General features: G+C 41.5%; 1 protein-coding gene across 3 annotated transcripts; it reads left to right on the top strand.

The window, feature by feature from the left end:
• The first annotated feature begins 2999 nt into the window (after positions 1-2999).
• LOC144533648 (platelet-derived growth factor subunit A-like) lies at positions 3000-23902 on the top strand. 3 transcript variants are annotated; one of them, XM_078275171.1, is made up of 7 exons: positions 3000-3838; positions 4086-4182; positions 9345-9452; positions 10119-10312; positions 14067-14099; positions 14509-14635; positions 21654-23902. In XM_078275171.1, exons 1-7 carry the CDS (start codon positions 3776-3778, stop codon positions 21770-21772), a joined length of 741 nt encoding a protein of 246 aa, XP_078131297.1. In that variant the 5' UTR covers positions 3000-3775; the 3' UTR covers positions 21773-23902. The 3 variants fall into 3 exon arrangements, with proteins under 3 accessions (XP_078131297.1, XP_078131313.1, XP_078131305.1); XM_078275187.1 differs by lacking the exon at positions 21654-23902 and adding an exon at positions 16563-16601; XM_078275179.1 differs by lacking the exon at positions 14067-14099 and having other exon boundaries at positions 21654-23901.
• The last annotated feature ends 2482 nt before the right edge of the window (positions 23903-26384 follow it).

The following is a 26384-nucleotide window of genomic DNA, read 5'->3' on the forward strand; positions in this document are numbered from 1 at the left end:
TATACAGGGTTTTTCCACTATGTGCTTGGTTTTGTGAATAAATTCGGGGATAGCCGTTAACCCCCACCCTGCTCGTAAAAGTTTTTATCCTTTTCTGGATTAACTTTTACTGCCTCTCTGTCACGTAAACACTCTCAAACACCCTTCTCCACGAATCTCTTATATTTTCATCTTACTTTATTCCCATTGGTGGCTATCTCCTTTCCCACAGGACGGCAGTTTATTGAGTGTACCAAACACAGCTGAAGTGCTTCTGAGCAAGGTCACCTCAACATGGTGCACACACTGTATTTGAGTTGGTCTGCCTCTAAGAAAGGACTGGAAAAGTTATATAAAATGTGACACAACAAGCTTTTCCCTGGCTTGTTATAAATAAACTATAAAATATTGAATCCACATGGAAAGTTATGCGGGAGAAAAAGAAGACTGCATAACTTTATTCAACGCTCTGCCCTTTTGGATCAGAATTGAGATTGTCTCAGTTTTTCACAAACAAAGGCTGTCATAAACTTGCAGACAGTTATGAGACAGCAGTCGATGGTACAAATATGTCTTTTGTGTAAACTTATAAGCGTGAGCTAACTATAGCAAATGCCAAGGGAGAAGGAAACAGCAATATGAAGAAGGTTGGGGAGCTAATATGACTGACCAGCACTGGCTGTTAAGCGTCATCAAGCTTCTAGAACTAGATACTTTGCAAAATCGGTTCAATTATTTCGCCGTATCACTTTTAGGTGTGACCAGGCCTCTGAAGCAAAAGTATGGTTTTCAAATGAATATTACTAGTGCATTTTGTAAAGTTGAACTTAAAGTTTCTCTCTGTCTGTCTGTCTGTCTGTCTGTATTATGCACACTTGTGCTTCTGACGGCAGGGAGAAAGACTGGCCCAGAGAAAGACAGCAGCAACGGAAGAGAAAAAAAGAAGCAGACAGAACAGAATGAGTGGGATGATCCGGGAGAAGCTGCTGCCAGGAGGAAGTGACAGCGTCACGGCACGATTGGCGCCATTCAAGATCCGAATTGGTTCTGACCCATTTCCCCCCCATCATTCCGGTTCTTTGTGAGAGTGTGTGTGTGTGTGTGTGTGTGTGTGTGTGTGTGTGTGTGGTGCACTGAAGCTATTCAAGGGGAGATGAAGGGAGAGATACAGAGGTGGATTTCTGTTGTGATGGTATTAGCCTCTGTCAGGCTAAATGGGCTTTAATTGGTGGTGTGTTTGGTCCAACAGAGCCTGCATTTTACATGACGCACACATTCACCCCGCTGTCGTTTTCTTTCATCCAAATAAGCTTCACCTTGGTATCAACAGGCTTCTTATCTCTGCCATTTTCGCTCTCAACTTTTGTCAGTTTCCATCTTTCCTCCTCTTTCTCTCCCGACTTTGTTCTTCTCCCTTGGCCTCTCTGCTTTGTCCTCACAGGCCCTGTAGGATTAACAGTTGGTGTGCTGGGATGAAGGATATTGGGAAAATTGTGTTGCACCTGTGTGTTTTTGCATGGGAAAGTGAGACCGACAAAGGGAGAGTAAATGTGTACGTGCATGTTTGAATGCTTGAGGCTGGATTTCCAGATTCCAGTGCTGCTTTGCGAAGCTTTAGCTCTGGAAAGTCTTTTACATTCCCTCAACAATTTACTAACCCAAAGAAATGGATCAATGCAAACCGCTTCTCATCTTACAGACTCTCAGTAAGATGCATATTAAAGGCGTTGCATGTTTACACTCATTAATTACAAATCACACCTTTGCCGACTATAACTATCCCAAGAATGTCACCGCTTTTTTAGATTGATATGTTGCCATTTATTTCCATTCATTTCTGTACATTACAAAGAGGATTTCCCTGTAACAGTCTGGTGATCGATCCAGGGTGTAGCCTGCCTCTTGCACAATGTGGGCTGAGCTCCAGCCCCTTCAACCCTGCTCAAGTGCGATGGATGGATGGATGGAAATGAACTGGAGTGTTCTTAAAACTTTCCTCAAGAACAATAATCTATCACAGTGGGTTAGTGTAAACAAAATGAGTTGTTTGACATTACCTTCCTAAACTAACAGATTTATTTAATTTTCCGATCTGGTGCCACTATCAGCAGGAGGAAAATCATTTCCTCAGTGCCTTCCAAAACCGCTACTGTTAAAAATGATTTGTACAACAATTTTAAGGTTTGGTTACGTTTAGACAACTAACACAACTTGATTAAAGTTAGGGAAATATCGTGTTTATGGTTAAAAGAAATCAAAGTTGATTGTTGGCAGGAGCCAGGATGTCGATGTGGTGTCTGGCTCCAACAGGTTTTGGGATGGTAAAACAACGTCACGTTACTTCCACCTTTGCTTCTGAGAAGGAGCAGTCATTATTTGCACGCCCACCACAAGAGGTCGATTGTCAGATAAATGTCAAATTAGGTTCTTCCAAAGATTCTTGTTAGCACGTTTCATGGGAAACTTTTCCAAATGACTTATTCTAGTATGGTGAAACCTTGCACATAGTACCACCATCAGACCAACACAGTTCACTTTTTACAAAAGGACAGTCTGTCTTGGGTCTGGACACTTATCAATGAGCTTTATTACACAGCAATTAAACACCGACGCGGTCAATGATCACACACACGCACACACACTGCAAGAGTTTGGTGTGTAGGATAATTTAAGGGAAAGGTGGGACCATTGATTCTCAGAGCAACTGATTCACAAATGATTTTAGGAAGGTTAAATATTAGCCTGCATAAAGACGGTTAATTATCACACAATCTAAACCAAATTAGATGTGTTGCTTTATCATGTAAAGCATAGATGAAGTAACAATGGACATAGCTACATATAAAAAAAATCAAAGCAACTGTCTCAACAAATGTTAGTTATATTGGCTAAAATTTGTCTTAAATTGTAAATTGGTCGGTTTACCCTGAATTTGCGCTGCTACAATAGTCTCTACGCAAAGCGCGCTCGCAGTTCAGTGGCACGGGGACGCGCACGGCTATATCCTGTGACTGAAAGCATCCCGACTTCATTCACCCCGGAGATCACAGGACCGCTGGGAACTGACATCAAGCTCCTCTGAGCTGCAGAGCGGAGAGTTTTCTTTCTTGTTTCGTTCGTTGGTGCCGTTTCACTTTTCCTTCTCGTGTTCAGGACAGAACTGGTTATATCTGGACATTTTCCATTTAAAAGATAATGCACATTGTAGGCTAATGATTCACATAAAGTGCCACGGTGCTCAACCGCTGCAGGATGCACATATGTGTGATTTTGACCGGATTACCCTGAGGATAAAGTGATGGATATTGTTGGATGTGTGAATGTAAAAGAAAGGGTTTCCTGTTTCCATTCGACTCCGGTTCTTTTCAAGCCAAAACGAAGAACTGCTGAACATCAACTTGACCTCAATCAGGTTTGATTGTTTGAGGAACTTAGACGCTTCAAACTTCTGGACAAAAGGCTGTGCAACTGTGAGCTTTTCCCCTGCAGCTCGGACTTAAACCATGCGGTCACTTTTATGTTATTTTAGAAATCAGCTCCTCTCTCACCTGCAGTGACTTACACTGAATGCAGGAGCAGAACAAGCTTGGCTCTATTCTTTAACAGCATTTCATTCAGGAGTTTTTACATCATCTTAAGTTTTAGACGCGCCTGGCCCGCTCTTTCATTGAGGTCGTGGTGGTGGCCAGTTCTCCCGAGGGATGTTTCTGGGCTCCCGAGAACAGGGAGCGACAGCCCGGCTCCTGCATTGGACTTTTGCCTCGTCCTGGTGCCTATGCAGCGGATCTGAGAGGAGATGAGAGCTGCGGTATACCACCTCCTCGCCGGCTGCCTCTGCCTGTTACGTACCGCTGCTGAGGTAAGCCGAAGATAACTGCGGCAGAGCAACACATTACATTCACAGTGCGTAATGTAATTTACGCACAAATGTTTACTTTCTTTTGGCGCAGATATGCATTAATGCTGTCATTTTTTAAAGTAAATGCAAAAAGTTGTCTGGCACTGAGTTTGCAGATCTATGCTTGCAGTGATGCTTGCATGATTCTGTGGAGCTTTGTGTCTCCATCCCCAATGAAGCGGCTCACCGGCTGATTTTCTTCCCACAGGAGTCTCCTCTCCCCCGGGAGCTGTTGGAGCGGCTCTCCCGCAGCGAGATCCGTAGCATTAGCGACCTCCAGCGGCTGCTAGAGATAGACTCCGTAGGTAAAGCGCTTCATTATAATACAACTCTCTCCCTCCCACAAGCTGGATTAGTTTTACAGCAAAATGAGGCTATTCAGCGAAATCTTCTGTTCATACATGACGTTTAGGATATGAGCATAATGATGCACAGATACCTGCCCATAAAAATACATGATTATTATGAGGATGAAAATGCATGTGAACCACTGAAGTTAGTGGTTTTATCAATCACGTTTTTTTGTTTGTTTTTTTGTTGTTGTTTTTTTTGCATTTGGTGGGTCTAAACAAACCAGAGTACAGCTGACAAAGTTCAGCCCCCAGAGGCTTACATGTGTGCCAGTCAGGGCTGCTGCTTCCCTCCCTGTCTGCGCCTTGAAATGCTCTAAAATGAGGTATTAGTTGCATCTGGTTCAGTGCACAGTAAGAGGATGCTGTCCTCTTGTCTCATTACTAGAATGCCTCCCCGGATGTTGCTAGGAGACCGGCGGCCAGTCTCGCTCTTTACACCCTCCATGAACTCTGAGACAGAGTAAACTTTGTGCTTATCAGCCGCTGCCAATGGTCAACTAGGATTCTAGAAATGATGTGTAGAGAACAGTGTTTGTTTAAAGGGGTATTCCACCAATTTTACACATCAAAGTCAGTTTACTGTGCATGTTAAAGGCTGTTTCATGCTTCTGCGTCGAATCGACTGCGTACCTCCGCGGACACCTCTTCGTCGGCGCAAACCCCTCTCCGAGCCCTCCGCCGTAGCTCGACGTGCACCTCCAGAAATTTGTAACTTCGCGTCGAGGCAACGCAGACCGCAAGGACTGTTATTGGTCAACTCGTCCTGTGTGTTGATAAGCAGCCTACTGTGGGGAGTAGCAACATGCTAGTTCACTGACATAAGCTTTGCAAATAAACTCAGACATATTTTGGTTACAATGACGGGGTTATCCGTTTGTAAAGTGTCTATATGTCAGTAACGTTTTGAAATTAGCAGTTCGCCAGCCAGCAGTACTTTGTGGGCAGTTGTGCTAAAGTTTGCTTGCTAACATAACATCAACTGGCTCTCTCTCTTTCGCTCGCCATTGTCGGAAATGAAAAAGCGGAACCAAAACAAACTATCACCCCCTAGCGTTCTGGTGGTGAAATGCACCGCGATGCAAAGAAACGCGTTCAACCCCCGACGCAGAAGTCCGAAAGGGTCACGACGCCGTAGGAGCGACGCCGTATCTATGGCGTTGACGCAGAAGAATAAAAACAGCCTTAAGTCCAACTCAACCCGTGAAAATAGTTGCATATGGTCTGCTGTGGCTTTGGAGGAGCTTCAAGTGGTGATGTCACAGTTATTTCACCAGGGTTATCGAATCGCGAGCTGTTAGACTAAAAGTTTTTATCGGGAAACTGCAGAGCAGGAGAGATTTCCCTTTTTAAAAACTTAACTGTGACTTCTCTTTCTTCCTTCTTTGTGGAATGTTTCTTAGCTGGAAGAGCAGTTAGTTCAAACTGCAACTGCAATTTGTAAAAATATTTTGTTGTTGTTCTTTTAAAGCACCAAAAAGGAAAAAGTCAACATTACATAAGTAAAGTAAATTGGCTACAACTCTAAATAACAGCAATATTCACCTTCAATAAACACAGTAGATGCCTGTTCTCATTATCCAGGTGATAAATCAGAACAGACCGAATCAGTGAGGTGAGACAGGAGGAAATAACTGTAGCATTAAACAGGGTTTATTGCATTCACGCCCCGAGTCAGACTCTACATTCCTGCCTCACAAACCTTCTCCTGCCCTGAACTTCACGTTGCCTGTGAAAAACAGTTGATTCATTTTTTAGTGTCCTCTGCTGCGAGCGGTGCCATCATTAATCCTGGCATCATTGAGATGCAAATGCCGAGTGTGACGGCTCCCCGGCTCGGTGGGGGTCAAGTGGCTCACTTCATTATGCTGTTGTCATGCTGCCCATTATTGGTTTGAGAGAAGGGCTTGCTGGAAGGCTGCTGCGTTGCTATGTATAATTCATGCTCAAATTCCTGCTTGTCAGGGCGAGAGAGCGAGAGCGGCACAGACAGAGAGAGAGAGAGAGATGTCGAAGGTGGACTCTGTTGTGTTTTAGAAACACATTGTGAATATAGGCGGGCGTGTGTGCGTGACTGGTGCGCACACACACACACACACACACAAACACACAAACACACAAAGACGTGTGAGGTTATTCAGAATCAGATTAAAACAGCCTTGCTCAGACATCATTTATGCTGATTTACGGGAATCTTACTCTCTTTTTTAACCCCACGCTATAGACAGACACACACACACACACACACACACACACACACACACACACACACACACACACGTAGAAGTCCACACGACACACACAAATTTAGCTCAGAATGTATTGTCTCTGAACAAGTCTGTAGAGATCCCGTGGTTTGGCATTGATGAAATGGTTTGATGGATCTGTGAACACTTTAGAAACGCTTGATTGACTTTGACAGCATCTCATCACACACACACACACACACACACACACACACACACACACACACACACACACACACACACACACAGAGTATAAAAACATGCCTTTTCTGCTCAGGTCTTGTTTTGTGCTTCACTTGGCTGCAAGACAAACTTCTCCTTGGAACAATAACGTTGTTAGTGTAAAGTTGACACTGCTACGTACCAATATATTAAGAATGAAAAATGTGTTACAATAACAGCAGTTTTTCTGTTATTGAATCTCACTGTTGTAACCTCACAATCCTGGATTAATACAAATACTATTTTGAGAACTGGTCTTGATGACAGTAAATGGCCAGGTCACACAACACTATGAATGAGAGATAAACTGGACTCCGATCAATATTCCTCTAGAATAGCAGTACACGTATCTGAGTACAGAGTCAAGTATCGAGGCGGGAGTATACATCATTAAAAATGCTCGTCAGATGGTCGAATAGCTTCAAAATCCCCTTCCCCCCTCACTTCGGACTCCCAACAATTTCTGTAACTTTCGGAATCGGTCATTCTGACATTTACACCCACTTCGCGCCGTGATTGGCCGGGCTGTGCAGAGATGAGAGGGTAAGGAGCGTTTGAACATCTCTCTCAACCTCTCCTTAATCATGACACAGCTATTTCTGTCACTTTTTATCGAGTTTTATACTGTGAATGCTTTGCAGGAGAGATTGTTTGAAAGGATGCTCTGTTATCCCCATATTTAATTATTATCTTAATGAATATCTCGCCACTCTTAATGAAGAGTGAATGGCTTTTCATTCCACTTTCACACTCGAATGCCACCTTCTGACGTGGTTGGCCAACATGTTGAAAGAACATTCTTTTTAAGCATACCTTGATCAAACGTAAAAAGACAACATCCAACCACATGGATAAACAAAAAGGTATCCAGTGTTGGGAAGGATACTTTCAAAACGTATTCCGTTACAGAGTACAGAATACATGCCCAAAAATGTAATTTGTAACGTATTCCGTTACGTTACTCAATCTGAGTTACGTATTCTGAGTACTTGGATTACTTCCACATTGAATTGCATTTTCTAAGTAGGAATGCGGCCATCACATACAGCTTACTAAACAGGCCTATTCTGGTGTGTTCTTCTGTTCCAACTGGCTGAATGTGTACCTAAACAAGCAGATAGATTTTTGTATTTGTAGTCCCGAACGGCATACTGCAAAAATCTAACCGCAGTCTAAGCTAGCATGAGCTAATTTTAGCTAACGTTAGCTAACATGTCAAACGGGGCTAGTCTTTCAACGGCTCTGGGGCTAGTAAATCAGCATGTAGGAGAATGTAAAGTCGCACGTCAACTATAAAATAGCAAGGTAACCAGTAAAACTACAGTAGACGACTACCCTTGGCTAAAAATAACTTACTTTAAGATGCTTCTTCAGGTTGGAGGTGGAGTAATTTGGACGCTGAAAGGAAGTTGGTTGCTGGCAAGCAGAAGTTGCACTGCAGTGCACAGTTATATTTCGTTCTCCCTTCTCTTTCTTTAATGTGAAATGCTGTTTGAATTTCCAAGATAGAAACGCATTCCTGCCCTGGCTCTGGTGTGCCGGTTCCGGCTCCATCTTTACCTCTATCAGTGATCACGCAAATAGCAAATTTTTTCATTTTCATATTGGGGCTTCTGGGAAATGCATGGAGTTGCGAGAGTGAATAAACCCGTGAAACAGAGAAGTATCGTCATGTAATCCATTGAGTTCAACAATGTAACTGTATTCTAAATACCAACTATTTAAATTGTAACTGTAACGGAATACAGTTACTCATAATTTGTATTCTGAATACGTAACGCCGGTACATGTATTCCGTTACTCCCCAACACTGAAGGTACCATACTCGCATAACAGCTCAGTCATCTAAACTAGCATTTAGAAAGCAGGTCAGTTTGGCTTGTGACTTTATGTCACTTAGGTGAGTGTCCTTGCTTTTTTAAAGTGTTTTAATTTCTGTCTGAACAAAACAGCATTTTCTCATCTGCAGAGTTCTGACCTCAGAGTGAACTCCTGATGCAGAGTGTGTGTGTGTGTGTGTGTGTGTGTGTGTGTGTGTGTGTGTGTGTGTGTGTGTGTGTGTGTATCCGTTTCTTTATGTGAATTAGATTTAACAAGCTGTGTTTCTCACTGGCTACATTTACATGCAGATAACTCAGTAACCTGTAGACAGATGTAAACATCATAATTCAGTTAGAATAACCTGGTTAAGCTTGTGCTCTGATCAGGAGAGACCTGATAAAGATGTCTGTAATAAACAACTTGCTGCAGCATGTAAACATTCTAGTCCTTTCACTTTTCGGTGTGTTTTCGTGTGATCGGTCAGTTGGTCAGTCATCAAGATGTCTGATAACCAGCTATTTCCTTCTTTGCCTTGACTACCACTTAGATTTTTATTAAGGTTTCTTGAAAATGATCTCAGTGACCTTTTTCACTTTTTTTAGACCCACATTTCATGTTGTACACAAGAACAATCCAGTCTAATGAGAAAACAGCCGGAAGAACCTCTTACATGTGTTTTATCCTTCAAAGAGGTGTGTGTGTGTGTGTGTGTGTGTGTGTGTGTGTGTGTGTGTTTTGCAGGGATCTGGGAATATTTCTGAATGGTGTTGTTTAAACGTGAGTGTGTGTGACGTCTGAATGTGCGTGTGTTGTTTTGTCTTTATCCAGAGAACGAGGTGATCGAGGAGACCAAACACATCTACCACAAGGACTTCTCTCACAGCGTCCCCGACCTGAAGAGAGCACACACACACACCAGACGCAAGAGGAGCACTGGTGAGACACACACACACGCACACGCACACAATCCTCCAGCTTCACACTCACACACCATCAAGGTCTCAGAAACTGAAACACAGTGGCTAAATATACATATCAATTCTAGATATATGGAATAAAAGACATATGTCGCTTTGAAATAAATGTCTGCCATGCCTTGTACCTGGATTATTTTTACGACAGGGTGTTATCTATCTAATAAAGCGGGACGCCTCTGTGTGTGTGTGTGTGTGTATGTAAGAGTCTGCGTCTGTCTTTGAAAAAGCTCATGAACCGTTCATACAACCTACTTCACACTTGGTTTCCTGGGTACCCAATGAAATGGCTATACAGTGGAATTGCATATTAAGTGGTTTGGGGTCTTTCAATAAGTAATTATGGCAATCAAGCAATCGGCTCATTCCAAAAAGGCACATTTTCAACGGGCACTGTACTAGCTTTTTAATATGACCATAATGACAAAAAAGACGAGAGTTTAATCTATCAATATTACATGTTCATATTCCTGTAACGTATCGTAGCAGAAATCATACCAGAAATCTGAAAGTTCTCCATAGTGCTAGTGTATCACTGATGAAACGTGTGGTTAAAAGTGATAATGCAATATCTGGTTCTCTTTCCCACAAAGTTTCTGTAACCTTTGACCTTTTTGTTCCCCTGCAGTGGTGGAGGAGGCCTTGCCGGCAGTGTGTAAGGTGCGGACAGCGATCTATGAGATCCCCAGGAGCCAGGTGGATCCCACCTCAGCCAACTTCATCATCTGGCCGCCCTGCGTCGAGGTGAGGCGCTGCACCGGCTGCTGCAACACTAGCAACATGAGATGCCAGGCTGCTCGCAAGCACCACCGCACAGTCAAGGTACAAAACAAGAACATGTTTCTACTGTGTATTGTGTGTGTGTGTGTGTGTGTGTGTGTGTGTGTGTGTGTGTGTGTGTGTGTGTGTGTGTGTGTGTGTGTGTGTGTGTGTGTGTGAGAGAGAATGTGTGTGTGTGGAGTTAGTTCAAGAACATAATAGCTTCCTTTTGATATCTGCCAAAGCTATAAATAAGCTCTGTAAACCCCAATTGGTTCACAGTCACAACCTGCTTACTGGGAGCTGACCCAAAGTATGTGTGTGTGTGTGTGTGTGTGTGTGTGTGTGTGTGTGTGTGTGTGTGTGTGTAGTTCTGCGCACAGGAAAGGGATCTAAGATTTACTTTTAATCATGAGAATAACATAATTAACTTGATATTGATATGATATGAGGAAAATATCTATTTGCGATTGCGATTTGATTCAAGATATTGGAAGGGAATGATATTTTTGTATGATTCTCATTTTTATTGAAAAATAAACATTTTAAGAAATTTAAATTATTATAGTGTGATTTTTGCGAGGATTTGTAAAGATTTTTTTTCTTTAGTCTGTAGGATTTGTAGGCTGGGACGTCTCTGCAGCACCACAATACTTCATTCAGAATGGTTTGACACATATTTTTCCATTAACAAATATTGTGCCCCCCGTCGATTTGGATATTGCACTATATATGTCCATATTATGATTTTGATAAAATTGTAAGTAATTGTGCAGCCCTAGTGTGTGTATAGTGTTCTGCATATTGATGACTGCTTATCTAAAGGGTGTGTAGATAGGTGTAAGTGTGTCACCAATGTTAAATTAACAACAAACTGCATGCATGCAAAGGTAAAAAGGTAAATGACTGATAAGATTAAAAAGTGGGAGCTGAGAGTGAGTGGGTGAGAAAAAAGAAGAGTGATAGATGGACAAATGAAGCTAGGTATTAGTGTGTGTGTTGCCAGAGGTCGAGAGGGGAAACGCTTGTGGAAGAAAAGGAGAGGGCGAGTTTGATTCTCTGTGCTTTTGGCCTGCTGATACCCAATCTGAGATGAAAGGACTCATCCTTTGTCTGCTTACAGAGGAAATCAAAAATAAAGTCACTCACATGTGCTGAGATCCAGCGTTCAGAGGGTAAACGGTCACAAGTGCAAAATGCACTCGCACACAGCCAGAGGGGAAATGGCAGGGCTTAGGGTTAGGTGGTGTGTCCATGTGTTAGGCAAAGAGAGAGAGAAGGAAAGATAACATTAGCATCCTAACTTTACCACTTTTCATATCAAGCTGTAATGGGGGATGACAGTCAGCACATTTAAGTCAGGCTATTGTATACTGCTGTAAAATAATGGATTGACCCTTCTGTTTTGGAAAAAGCTGATGCCTGAAATGAAGGAGTTCAAGTTTAAGAATGTGGTTAAGCTGGACCAGGTGATCAACAGGTGAATTGGCTTGGTGTTGGCAGTAATGTGGGTGTTGAAGGGAACCCCCTAACCATCACCACCATGGCTATTTTTGCAATCCAGTTCGCTAAAAGTTATGTACATATACAACAAATTTGCTATAGCAAATACGCTTTGTGGGAAATTATCATTGTATGATAATACAATGATACAAATGTATCTGCAAACTGTTTATATATATAATATTATAATAACATAATAATATGTTTATTCTGTTCCTGGCAACTAAAGCATGATTAACGTTTTAATGGTTATGTTAGATGAGAAGGTCATGTCTGTCTGTTACAGTATACAGTAAAAACAGCAGCTGGTTATCTTAGCTTAGCGTAGTACAAAGACTGGAAACAAGTAGCCTGGCTCTGTCCAAATCTGCCTAAAAGCAACTTTAAAGTTCTAAGTTAAAGGTCCAGTGTGTAACTTGTTTAGTTGTTCATTATCAAAATCTGTGTTGCCCGTTCACAAACTTGTCCTTTTTCATGAATATTTACCACCACCATCAATTCCAAGTATTCCTTTTGGTTTGAAATTTTACATTTGCATTCGCATGAACTGTGGTAGATGCTCCATATTCATGCGCCATCTTGAGATACGTTAGCCGGTAAGGGACATACAGGACATACTGCTCCACCTTTCGTGTTTTCCCTGTCACATGATAAACTCACAGGTGCTGCTAATGCTGCTAATGGGTATCGTAGCTTCCCGGCCCCGACAAGGTTGAAGAAGGAAACATGGAGGACCACACGTATTCAAAATCCAAATTTCAGGAACAGGATTCTTCGTCTTCGCCTAGAAAAATAAAAAGGATATTGAAAAGAGCAAGAGACCGGCTTTTTGAAGCGCGAAGACTACCTTAGCTGTAATACGTACTTTGAACTGCGTGGCGCGAGAGAGTTGATTGCGATATATGATCTCAATGCTAGATGGGATAAATTCCTACACATTGGACCTTTAATTAATATGTTATATCTTTTTTTTTCAATCTGTACAAAAAAAGAAAAGGTAAAAACCGCAATTCCCTGTTTTTATGGTGGGGGTTGAGGTGGGCTCTGAGCAGTTGCCACCAACCAAATGCTTTGCCTGAACCTAATGAGAAACAGGGTGCAGAATGTGAACCGTGGTCTCCAGTGTCAAAGTCCTGCACTTTGTAGGAATAACCATCCACCCAACCTCCTCCCATTGACTTCTGGGTAGCAGTGTATGTCACACTTATCGGACTCAAGGGGGTAAGTGTGCATCCAGAAAGCGTACCTCCTATGGAGAGATTCATAGGCTAACAAGCCATCACCTCCCGTTAGCATTCCATTGACTGCCATTCATTTTGGCATTACTTTGATAGCGAATAACTTTACATCTAAAGCGTTTAAATACTCTATTTGTCCATTGTTTATTTCTAAAGAAACATGACAATGTATAAAATGCTCCATTACCTTGTACCTCACGTTATGGCTCTGTAGTAGAAGTTTTTGTAAAAATAGGCTAATGATTGTGTCATAACCACGTGACTTTCTGTCGTTCTGTAGATAAATTACCATATAGTCAGGAGAAGCTTGCAGGCAAATGGGGGGGGGCGTGGAGGCATACAGTCAAGTGAGAAGAGAGTCCATAGAGAGTCCATGAAAAGCATCGGAACAAAATATTTCAGCAACGTTTTGATGGATTGGAAATACTTCGGTATGTGGCAAGTGAATTCATATGAAGTAACATTTATCCACAAACAGATTTCTCTTGGCACAGATACCAGAAGACTTGCAAATCTCAGACAGGTTGCTCACGTCACATCTACGTCATCAAGCTCAGTTTGAGGCTGCGCAGCACGTTCAGCCCTCACTGGAAAAGTGACTTCACTGGTCTCCGTCGAATCTATGGCGTAGCTGTGTCCATGTCTTTCACTGTCTATGATTGGACTGCACAAATGATCCAGGCAGCACATATATTTCCTCCAAAACTACTTTGCAAAGCAAATTAGTAGTATATAAAACACATTTTGTGTTTGTCAAGGCTCACTCTTTTAGCACCCTGTCATGGAAGGTAAATCCTGGCCTAATTGGTGCTTTAGCAGCACAGCTCCTCACCTCAGCTGAACCTCCTGACGTTCGGCGGTCTCTGAGTCTGTTCAGACTTGAAGCAGAGATGCTTGTGCAATTAGACCTGGAGCTCCACTCAAATGGCTTCTTGTCTGGGATGTGAGCATCAGCATGTACATATAGTGTGTCTGTGTGCCATTGTTATTGTAGGTTTACAGTATGCCTGGTATGTTGATGCATATGCTCATGGATTTCTGTTAATATATCTGGGTGTGTATTTTTCTGTAACCAGGCTCAGACATTCAGCATCAGCAGCAAATGTGATGTGAGTTGACACAAAAAAAATAATGCTTCACTTACTGTCGTTGAAATCATTTCTCTTGGCAGTCCAAACAAGAGCAGACACACCTGTGTGTTTACACAGCCACAGTAGAGACACGACGAAGGCATTTTGTCTGTAGTACTTGTATTACATGTTTACACTTGTATTAAATTTGAAATATTGCTCTGCATTAGGTGCTCCCTTAGTCATTTTCTTGCAGTCTTTAGCGATCAACAAACTCCGCAGACAAACACACTGTTAAATCCATTCTTGCACGTTTGCTGTTTTGAATACTTTATTGATTTTAAGTTTTAAGTTCTCTCTCTCTCTCTCTCTCTCTCTCTCTCTCTCTCTCTCTCTCTCTCTCTCTCTTTCTCTGTCTCTCTCTCTCTCTCTCTCTTTCTCTCTCTAGGTGGCGAAGGTGGAGTACGTGCGACGGCGACCCAAGCTGAGAGAGGTGCAGGTGAGGCTGGAGGATCACTTGGAGTGCATGTGCACCAACAAACGGCACATCAGCCCAAACTCCGACACAGACAATGGTGAGAATACATGTGTGTGTGTGTGTGTGTGTGTGTGTGTGTGTATGTATGTGTGTGTCTGTGTGTGTGATGGTTGATTTCTCATATGAAGGCTGCTCCTGTCTGAATGTGTCTACTGACACCAAAAGAACTGATAAGAGATCTGAGGTATTTGCTGTGTTTTTCCTCTCTCCTTGACTTAGTCCTCCCTCAGGGCAACACCCCCTCACACACACACACACACACACAATACAACACACCAAACCCTGCACATGATTATCCAAATCTTTCTCCTGAACTAGAGCCAACCTCTGACAGCACAATTGTAACAGTAACTGAAAATCCTGATCCCCAGGACAGAAATGTGTACATCAATCTGCAGCTTTGCATCTTATACATGAATGTCACAACAGCACTCTTACTAGGTCAGATGTAGAAACAGTTCTGTGTCACTGAACATGACACAAGCCTGAATCGAATGCTCTCAGATTAACGTAAAGGCTGCAGCAGCACAGGGTTAAATACAGAGAGAGGCAGGAAGAGATTAAATGCATGTCTTGTTCTGCTTGTTCAGAGCACTCTAGTAAATTGATCACTTTATTATCTCATATGCACAAAGAAGATCAAATCAGTCTAATAAACCACGAAACGCTAAATGAGCCAGTGTTAAGATCAGTCAGAGGTACAATAATAATGACACCAGCACTTATCTATATTCTTGATTTTCACCCAATATCCAGAAAAAAAATGTTTTGCATACAGCATATGAGTAAATACAAATTAAATGTTCCAAGTTAATGTCTTCTCATTCAATGCCTGTGCACTGTTGAGCATCGGAACACGCCAACTTATTGGGACTTTAGCTCATTCACCGTATCCCCCAGAGTTAGGTAAGTCCATACATACCCTTCTAATCTCCGTGCGTGTCGTAACTCTGTCCGACGGCCCCACCGGTAGCTTAGCCTAGCACAGATCCTGAAGGTAACCGGTTCCAACTAGCCTGCTGCTCCGAATAAGTGACAAAATAACGTAACTAACATAACATGTTAGTCGGCATGTTCCTTTAATGTGTAAGGTGAAAGGCTCACAATTATCATTATTGAATATATTATATAATCTTTTATTAGTGTGACTCTGTAACATCTGTCTAGGATCCAAAGATGAAAAATAGCATTTGGGCTAAATGACACATTTACAGCAGTGTTTATTAATGTGCACTGTCCTTAACTGTTAAATAAACCAATGAATAAATACATTATAAAAGAAAGAAAGAGACAGAAATTGATTGGGGCTTGAACAACATAATAAAACAGGTAGCTTCTGTTTTTATCAGCCTCAATTGGCCGCTAAAGAAAAAACAGTCATACAACTCATAACTAAGAAATTGTTTAAGTTACAGTTAAGCAAATATGTGTACGGTTTTGTATGAAACAGCATACATATTTAGTTTTGGGTACAAAAAGGAAATATGTTGAAGGATGACACAAGGTGCATCTTACGTTGCTTAAATTGCCTCCTCGACTCCCCCACTTGCCTCCCTTCCTCGCGTCTTAGTCCCTCCCACCGAAGAGGAACGGGAGAGACGCGAGGAAATCATGCGAGGAGACAGGAACCAAGCAAATGTGTTTTAGAGAGATGAGACGTCCTTTCCTCTCAAAGCATCACATGAACACGTCAGCTGTTTGGGCGGAGTTAGCAACTCCTTCAGCTGCACGGCTTCCGGGAAGGCTGCTCGTGTATCCTTGCCTATAGCTCCTCGACGATCCCTCCTCGATGCTCGCTCTGCGGTCCTCGGGTCAGAAATACGCGCTTTGAGATGGCCTTCACCGAGGAGGGACAGAACAACTTCCAGTTCAGCCGAGGACCGAGGAGTCGAGGAGCTATCAAATAAGTGACATGAGATGCAGCTCAGTCTTACCTCATCTTTACTTGACTCTTCTCCCAACAGGCATCAGGTGAAGAGAGATGGAGAGATGGAGAGATGGAGAGATGGAGGACAGGAAGAGGAGGACGACCTGAACTAGAGGACGAGCACCTTCAGCCTCCTTCATCTCCACCACACCACCTGCCATCAAGTGACTGTCAAAGGTTTGATGGAGTGTATTTAACCTTTGGGAGGTTTAACGGAGCCTAACTGACTCATATGGACCTCCAACCAACTGTACTTTGAAAGTTTTGCAAAACACTGAGAGCAACAAAGGGCCAGAACATGACAGAGGCAGATGGTTTCCTGCTGGGATTCCTCCATGGAGAAAAGAATGAATTAGATGCTGAAAACACAGAACACTGGCAGCGGTGAGGTGGATTCTGGGATATCGAAAGACTTATTGTCTGCGTCTTGTTCTTCTCTAGAGCATAAACTCAGCGACCGGAATTATAAACTGGGTGGAATCCTTTCTAGAAACTGATGATGGGATTAGGTTTTTGTACTTCAAGATTTACTCTTCCTCAGTAAAACACACACACACACACACACACACACACACACACACACACACACACACACACACACACACACACACACACACACACACACACACACACACACATATATATCCTCTTATTTTTATAGCCCCTCATTTTCTATTGCTGTCTGTTTGTATTTCTGGTATGTTATCTGCGTAAAGAATGGAGGGAATACAACCCTCCTGACATGTTACTGATACTAATAAACTATTTATATGAAATCAAAGTAAGCATGGTAATAAAAAAAACAGCTTTTAGAGAAACTGGTTTTTCACAAAATGTTTGAAGGGTTCAAGAATTTATCTGAAAGAGGAACCGAACAGGCGTGTGTGTGTGTGTGTGTGTGTGTGTGTGTGTGCGTGCGTGTGTGTGTGTGTGTGAGAGAGATTATCTGGAGGATCATAATACTAAAGCTTAAACCCCTGTGAATTTGTAATTAAGAGCAACACACGCATAAAACCCTGCTAACGGAGAGAATAGAGATGTACGTGTATGCCGTTAACACAGTGGAATAACTAACAGATAACAGGTGATGTTTCAGTGTTGTTGCTAAGCTTTCAAACTTGACTCAGTAAAGACGAAGGTAAATGTTTTTAGGGGTGACCTCAGCCAATGGCAAGTGTCCATTCTCATTAGTGTTTGGGTGTGTAATGAGAAACTCTCTCTCTCTCTCTCTCTCTCTCTCTCTGTCTCTGTCTGTCTGTTTCTCCCTCACTTTCACAAAAATACACACATGCACATCAATGTAGCCTCTTCACCATGGGCAAAATCACAATGATGCACAATAGACTCCAAAAGTTGCTGTCATACTGTCAATACAACTGCGAAGTGTAATGATGAAAAAACCCAAACGTTAGCTGTTGTACCACAGGTATCATTGGCACAAGAAATGGAAGATTGAATAACACCAAATTTAACCGGAAAAGAAAAAAATGAAATGCTGTTTTTAGGCATTGTTGTATGGATGGCAATATCAGATGGGCAGTCCACTTCTTTGGGCCAGACTAAAATATCCAAACAATTATTGGATGGATTACCATGGAATTGTGTACAGACATTCATGGTTCCCAGAGGATGAATCCCAATGGCTTTGGTGATCCCCTTACATTTCCTCCAGCACCAATCTTAGGTTGACATTTGTTGTTTGAAGTGACTCATATTGTCTTATTGCTGAGTATGAATAGTGGTGAACTGGGATTCTATGCTTGTGTGCATTGAAAACGATCAGCTGCATTTAGCTCCTATTGCTCTACACGGAGACCTATCTACACTACATGCTGAATTGGCCAATTTGAGCATGGAGATTCACATATCTGTGATAAAAAAATAAATATTTTAAACTCAAGGTTCACTACTAGCTTTTCTCCTGAGCTTTCAAACATACAGTATCCCCTAGCCTTGTTAAAGTGCTCATATTATGCTCATTTTCAAGTGTAAATTGTATTTCGAGGTTGTACCAGAATAGGTTTATGTGGTTTAATTTTCAGAAAACACCATATATTTGTTGTACTGCACATTGCTGCAGCTCCTCTTTTCACCCTGTGTGTTGAGCTCTCTGTTTTAGATACAGAGTGAGGCATCGCACTTCTGTTCCATCTTTGTTGGGAGTCGCACATGCTCATTAAGTACGGCTAGCTTGTCAGTTGCAGAGTATGAGTGAGTGCCACGCTAGCAGCTAGGCGAGCATTATAACGTGTGTTACAAAGTGACGCACGTTCGTCACGTAAGTAAAGGCTGGACTACAACAGAGCTGTTTGGAAACCTATAACGTGCACAAAAAGATATATAACACAATAAAGGAAAGGGGAAAAAACCAAAAAGCATAATATGAGCACTTTAAGGATACCATTATGGTATGATCACCATACAGATGCAAGTAAATACTCCAACTTAAACTTCACCTACAATTGTAACGTGTACACCAGAACCATTGCTGCCATGTTTCATTTTGCAATAGTAAAATAGTCTTTATGTAACAATTACTCTGGTTTGGGGAAGGCAGCCAATTAGTAAACAGAAAATTGTAGGGTTTGTTTTGTGGTGGTGAAGCCATGGAGCCAAACCTTGTCCACATGAGGCCATTCCAACCTTTGCTGGCATCCCACAAACCTGCTATGTTGCGGCTCCACACAGCTTGCAGCCGTCTCAAACAGCTATTTGTGTTTCAGACGTTAAACACTTATTAGGACATGCTTCAACAGCTGACATTTACAACAAGCCAAGGACAAAACTAACGTTTGTTGGTTGTGGTGGTGAAAAAGCAGACGAGGCAGACAGCCGGGTGACTTCATGCGCGCCTGAGGTCGCTTTGGGTAATTCACTTTGCTGGCGTTTTGCTCTTGGAGGAGCTAGTGTATAACCATGGTAGACATTGGCCAACACTGTAACCAGAGTGGCTAGTTGGTGTAAATACATACAATTTACAATTGAGTGGTTGTATTTGAGCTGCACAAAGACGACACTGTGCATGAAGACTTAAAAAAAAAAAAAAGCTTTTGCTTTTGGTTCCAATCTGTGAAAACTGCAGCGGCGGGACACATGCTGCAATTTCATCCGTTGTGTAGTCAGGATGCAGCAAATAATTTATATTTTATCATATAAAATAGAAAGTGTTGTAGATGTAAAGCACTGAAAACCAGTTGTTTGCGTTAGAGGGAACAAAGAGAAAGAAGAGACAGATGGGGTTAAGACTGTGTAACAGGGTCTGAAAGGTGAGAGGGAGGAAATGAAAACAGGCAGGATGGAGTACTGTGTGTGTGTGTGTGTGTGTGTGTGTGTGTGTGTGTGTGTGTGTGTGTGTGTGTGTGTGTGTGTGTGTGTGTGTGTGTGTGTGTGTGTGTGTTACAGAGTGACAGTAAAAGTGTGTGAGAAAGGATGGAAGTGGATTTGTGTGTGTGAAACAGAGAGAGAGAAACTCCATCTCTCTCTAAAGCTCAGTTAAGCAGATTAACAACACGCTAGCTAAAATGCTGAATGCTCCGAAGGTCAAGTACAACCTGATATAAACTGACGGAAGTCGGACTTGCCCCCTTCAGCTACAGATCTCAGATTAGATTACCAATCCTCAACAGGGTATCCCTTCACCTATAGCCATTGAGATGCTGAAAGTATATCTAATCAGCGGGTTTTTGTGGATAAACACCTCTAGGTTATGTTGCTGCTGCATGTCAGTGTACTCGTTCCCTCTCCACCTTTAAGCAGGTTCAAGTTACTTTCTTGACTTGAACCTGCTTATTGTTCATGCAAATAACAACAAATAGCTTGAATGTGATTGTGAATGAAATCAGATAGTGACCACAACTTCCACCTAGATCTTAAACCTAAATCAATTCATCGTTTCAGTCATTTTTGATGCAGAAATTCTCAGGTTCCAGCTTCTCAAATGACAGTTTGCTAGTCAACTTGTTACACTCCATTTCCATCTAAAGTTTGAGGCTAAATCCATACTATTCCGTTTTTGTTTAAAAGCGAATATCTTTTTTAACGTATACTGCTACACTCCTCCGCCGTTTCCTAGCCCCTAAAACGGAGACATTTGGAAATGCTGCTGACCCCGTTTAAGTTTGAAGACTCCCAGGCAGAAACGGAGACCTTTAGAAACAACGACACAGACACCTAAGTCAGGAAGTCTTATCTGTTCGTAGGCTTACAGTAACAGTTCAACCTTGTCGTCAGTCCAAGCAAATAAATCCCTAGTCCTACTTTTCGCCTTTGTTGTTCTTTCTCCTAATTATTTTCTGTATTCTCAACTACATCCATGATTTTCAACCGCTGGGTTGAATTTCGCCGGATGTCACTCTTCTCGGACGTCCATTTTCGGTTGTCCGTTACGTTCCGCTTTCTTTGTGATGAGGACTATGGTTAACTACTCCTCAGATCTCTGCAGGGTAAATTCAGACAGCTAGCTAGACTATCTGTCCAATCTGAGTTTTCTGTTGCATGACTAAAACAACTTTTAAACGTACACGTTCCACCAAAAGAAGTTCCTTCCCAAGGCTATTTTGCAGCAGCATCACAGCTTTTCCCGGAGCTTAGCAACGCCCATAACGATTGTGATTGGTTTAAAGAAATGCCAATAAACCAGAGCACGTTTTTCTCCCATCCCGGAATGCTGTGTGGACTAGCCAGACCCTCCTCCGCAGCGCTGTGGAGGAAGGTCTGGCAATGTGAGACTAGATTTTCCCTAACCAATCCCTAGAGACCAACGCCTATATTTGCCTAAATGTAATGTCCTTTTTAAGATGGTTGTCCCGATTTTGCCAGGGTTTTAAAAGGGGAGCAAAGTAAAAACAAACTATGAGGTCGCCACTCGTTCTGTTTTTGGGAGACCACTCAAAATGTTTGGAAGCAGAACTGGAACAAAGTTGTGACTTAACGGTGGTCTGGGAGGAATCTTCATCATGTTGGCAGTGGACAACACAAATGGCCAGCATCCCTCATGTTGGCCCTGTACAGTATACCGTCATTATCAACTCAATGTCTGTCTTTACTGCAGTAATGTCAAACTAAGTCTTATATTTTTTAATCTCTTCTCCTCCCTGATCTCCTCCTTTCCTTTCCATGTGTCACACAGAGCTGCTTTATGAACACTCATCTTGCCAGATAAACATGTCCAACTCCCACCATCAGGCTTGTTCCCACCACTGGACACAGCAGGCATGGAGAAAGCTGAGGTTTGGCATCGCTGGATGAAGATTTACTGCTGTGCGGTTCAGTGCTGATGTTTTGGTGATGGATCCATGTGTAGAGGTTAGATTTCCAGTGAATAGGGATGAGTGATTCCTGTCAGAAAGAGAGAGAGAGGGAGAGAGATCGAGATCTAACCTCAATTGGTATGACCTGCTATCCCATAATGCTATTTTTTTAAATATCTATATCCAGCAATGGTCAATGGTAAAACAATTACTCCGATATTTTACTTAATTTAAGTTGAAGTAGCAATGCCACAGTGTGGAAATACTCTTACTTACATGCAAAAGTTATGTGTTAAACATTTTATTTAAGTAAATGTACAAAAGTATTATGATCAACATATACTTAAAGTAACAATAATAAAAGTACTCATTATTATTTAGTTATTGACCATTAATGTGTACATCACTTTAATGCTGCAGCTGGCCAAGGTTAATCTTAACTACTTTATATACCGCAGTTGTTTAATATATAATAAATCATAATCTAGTAGGTGATTATACTTTGTATTAATCTTAATCTGCAATGCAACTAAACAAAATCAATGTAGTGCAGTGAAAAGTACAATATTTCCCTGTGTAATGTAATTTGGATATAAAGGTAAAAGAAACTGGAATCGCTCACATAAAGTAAACATACCTCACTTGAATAAATGTACTTAGTTACTTTTCACTGTTGCAGCTGGTCTCCACATGTTTATAATGAGAACCAGCTGGTCCCTTCAGTTAACAGTGTAACACCCTCCAGGTTTAAACTCTTGATGCAGCAGGCTATGCCAGTACGTTCTTGTTTTAATAGACCATAACAAATTCATTTCTACATGTTGGTCAAAGCTGTTTCCTCTGCTTGTGTATCTCAACCCTTCCTGTTTTCCTCCTTAATGGCCTTCAGGTAAACCCGCTGCCATCCAAATACACACAAGGGTCAGACATGCACATAAGCACACATGATGAGCAGCTATTTTATTAAACACATAAAATGAAGACAGGAAACCATTAATTATGGGCTGCTATAACTCACGACAAACCTTCAAGTTCACAAGTGTGTGTGAGAACAGAGTGAGGACAATAATGAGATGCTTATTGGCAAACTCCTAAAAATGACTGGAAGAAGGAAAGAGACAGATAGAAATGAGGTGAAGTCTGTCTGTTTGTAACCTTTTGGATTTCATTTGAAATTTTGAAATCTTAACCTTGTGTTTGAAATGTATCTTTTTTAAATTTGAGCAATGAGTCTAATTTCACTAGCCTAGCTTATAGGTATACTATGCAATATTATCCTAAAAAACAATATAAGACTAATAGACAAATATCCCTCTCAATCATCAATTATCATTATGTGTGGTAGTGTCTGTATTTGCAGAGACCCTGCCCTCTGTCTGGATCTTCTCTTGTCTTCCTATTTTTCTTTGTGTGGGACGTTTTTGGGCAGCAGCAAAGAGCCTTTGGGCCCTACGTGGGTGTGTAACCCTCAGCCAATAACAGCGTGTGTGCAGCCCATTCTCATTCCCAATCGCCGCTTTGCCCCTCAGTGTCTCATACCGACGCACGAGTTTAAGCACACACAGAAACAGACAGGATGAAGCTTTGCATTAATACAAAATACAGTAATGCTGCACCTTATGTGTATTTGCTTATTTGTCCTTTAGAATGTAACTGCCGTGAAACAATCAGAAAATAAAGACTTATTTCTCTTATTCACAGCATTGTTTGTTGCCCTCTCTTCATTCACTCTCTAGCTCACTCTGATCACTGCTGCTCTCTCTCTCTTTCTCTTTCTCTCTCTACGCTGTGTGTTTACAATTAGGAAGCGGTACTTACTACATGTTTTTCCTTTAATATGAATTAATGATGCTGTTTTCATGCAGTATACTGAAAATTAGACTTTGAAGACAAATTGGTTGTATTTGAAGCAAGTTCATGTGTGTAGCCAGATGGGTTTAGTGTAGTCAGCTTATGCAGGGGAGAGGCAGACAGAGGCTATCAGTTTGGATGCTGAACAATTCCATAACAAGATGAGTTCCCATCCCAAGGTTTAACAACTACTGCAGTAAATCCTTTGTTTAGATGTCATAAAAGCATGTTCTGTAAGCAAATAAAAACAGTGGAATTGGTGAAGATAATCTGTTTTTTAAACTGTTTTCAAATGTTTAAACTTGCTGATGATCTGCTCTGTTGCTTGAGGCTGGATTTGTCCATCTTATCTCATTTTTTGACAGCACAGGCACCTTTTATGGCAAGCTATTTAGGCGTGAATGGAGAGATGACAAAATAAAGTGATGAGTGAGGAAAAAGCAGCAGCCTCTACACCTAAAGTTTTCAGTAACATTCAGCCTGTCATGTCCACCAATTAGGGAAATAAGAAAGAAAAGCACCTTCATCCAGTTGTTCTGGGCCTGCTTTGTTTAACATAATGAACGAATACTTGAAATTCCAGCTGTTTTCTGACATTCACTGCAACTCTCAGACATCATCAAATCATCCTGTTGGAGCCATTTAATAAGAAAGAAATGATTGCTGAGGATAACAAGCTCTAATAGCTTAATGGTTAAGCTTAATTGGTCATAATTAAGCATCTTGCAGATGACCAATAACTGTTAAGTGATTGGTTAAAATGTAGTTGTCTGGACTTGTAAGCTAATTTAGAAGAGGCTTCATTTTTGTATTTTCTGAAGTACATGGTTGAAACAAATAACTACAGAGTTTTATTGAAGCAGACACGCCAACTATATGTTTGCTCTATATCAGGGGTCTTCAACGTTTTTTAAGGACCCCTTAACTGAAAGAGTGACAGAATGAAGTTGCACATTAAACTGGGCCTACAATAACTTGTAGGGCGACCTAAAGCCTTTATACATACCTTTTTCTTTTGCATAGAATACTAAGCTATTCAAATAGCCTAATAATTGTTGATGATTTTATAAAATACTGTTTTAATGTTAAACAAACATGTGGCACATATCTGTGGATGGCCTTAGTGACTACCTTGACTATAGTCCAGTAAGCAGTGTGGATTTATATTTGCTAATAATATGTTGGATTTATGTTAAGACTTTTGAAAATTTGAAAACACTTTCAAAAATGAACAATAATTTGGAGGCCCCCCTGCATTTGACTCTGAGGACCCCTTAGGGGTCCCAGGCCCCCTGTTGAAGATCCCTGATCTATAGCTTTCAAGAAATAGATGGAGCCACGCTAAATCATCCATTTGTTTTTATCTGAAATGACTTGACCTTGTGCATGTTACTACGTGAAGCATGAACCAGGTACTGGCGGCTGCAGGTCTCCATCTCGCTGCTGCCTCAGGGGAAACAGCTGCTTGATCACTATCAAATATTCCTTAAGACACCCTTCACCTCTTAAACGCACACCTCCTGCTCTGCTATTCACGGTTTGACATCAGCACAGCTTTTTTAAAGTCATAAGCCTCTTCCACACACACACACAAACAGAACAAAAAAGCCACCCTGCTTTCAAGCACTCCAAATCACTCAACAAAATACCCCCCCCCCCCTCTTTCTCCTCCTCCCCTCCATCGTCGTCGTCTCCATCCCCTGCAGCTCCACTATTGTCTTTGGCCGTGCCGAGCGAAAAGGCCTGCTGCTGCTGCGGAGTGTTTGTAGAGACACAAAGGGAAAAGCAGTGTGACTGAACAGTGAAATTAAAAACAGAGAGGGGGAATGAGCCCGGGACGGGTTAAGTGCTTTTGGATGGACTCACTGGAGGAGGGAGTTAGATTGTTAAAGGATAAAGGTGTGTGTGTGTGTGTGTGTGTGTGTGTGTGTGTGTGTGTGTGTGTGTGTGTGTGTGTGTGTGTGTGTGTGTGTGTGTGTGTGTGTGTGTGTACGCTCACTACGCCTGTGTCAAACTCAGCTGATATAATGTCACACAGTCATATAGGACAAAATGAAGTCATTAACATTAAACTTCTTCCAACAAGCCATCCAGGGCTGGGACTTTCCTCTAACCTATTTTGCAGGAGCTGTGCGTGGAGATTAAGCCCGATGTCACATGTAGCTGTAAGCAAAGTCTGTCTAGTTATGTAGTCTGTAGTTATTTTTATGTCAGTCTAGCATGTTCTCTCTCTTTAATCCCTCTGTGGTTGCGTTCTCATTTACCACAAAGCCATTAAGAGTCACTGTGCTAGGAGAGCAGGAGCATCTGCAGCAAAGATATTTAGATCCTTTTTGTGGATGAATATTACTGTAGGCTACATTTTAAAACCTGCAGGTCTCTTGTTCCCTTTCATGTACATTTATGCATGTACTTATTAAACTATCACATATTTTCTACGGGTACTCTTTTAAAAGGGCCATAATGAATAAATATTAACTATTTCTTATGCTTTTTTTGTACTTTGAAATAATGCAGAAAAAGGAAATAGATGTAATCCTGTTTCCCTCACAAAATAAATAAATAAATTAAATAAAAATGACTTCCAGTGGTAATTTAATATTTCCACTCTAAATTAAATTTAAAAAATCAAAAGTTTGACTTCTTTTCATGTTTGCTTGTTTATCACGGCAAGAAAAAAACCCAAACAAGAATGAAATTATGAGAAAACTTCTTTCAATTAAACAATTTACTGTTAAATAAAATCAAAGGGAGGAATC

This window comes from Sander vitreus, chromosome 2 (assembly GCF_031162955.1).
Source record: "Sander vitreus isolate 19-12246 chromosome 2, sanVit1, whole genome shotgun sequence".
In the NCBI taxonomy this organism is placed as follows: Eukaryota; Metazoa; Chordata; class Actinopteri; order Perciformes; family Percidae; genus Sander; species Sander vitreus.

What these genes read in the sequence shown, in the direction of transcription:
- LOC144533648 (XM_078275171.1), top strand. Translation starts at nt 3,776, where the DNA reads ATGAGAGCTGCGGTATACCACCTCCTCGCCGGCTGCCTCTGCCTGTTA. An exon ending in GCTAGAGATAGACTCCGTAG is followed by an intron (nt 4,183 to 9,344) that starts GTAAAGCGCTTC and finishes GTCTTTATCCAG; the next exon opens with AGAACGAGGTGATCGAGGAG. An exon ending in AAACTCCGACACAGACAATG is followed by an intron (nt 14,636 to 21,653) that starts GTGAGAATACAT and finishes TGTGTCACACAG; the next exon opens with AGCTGCTTTATGAACACTCA.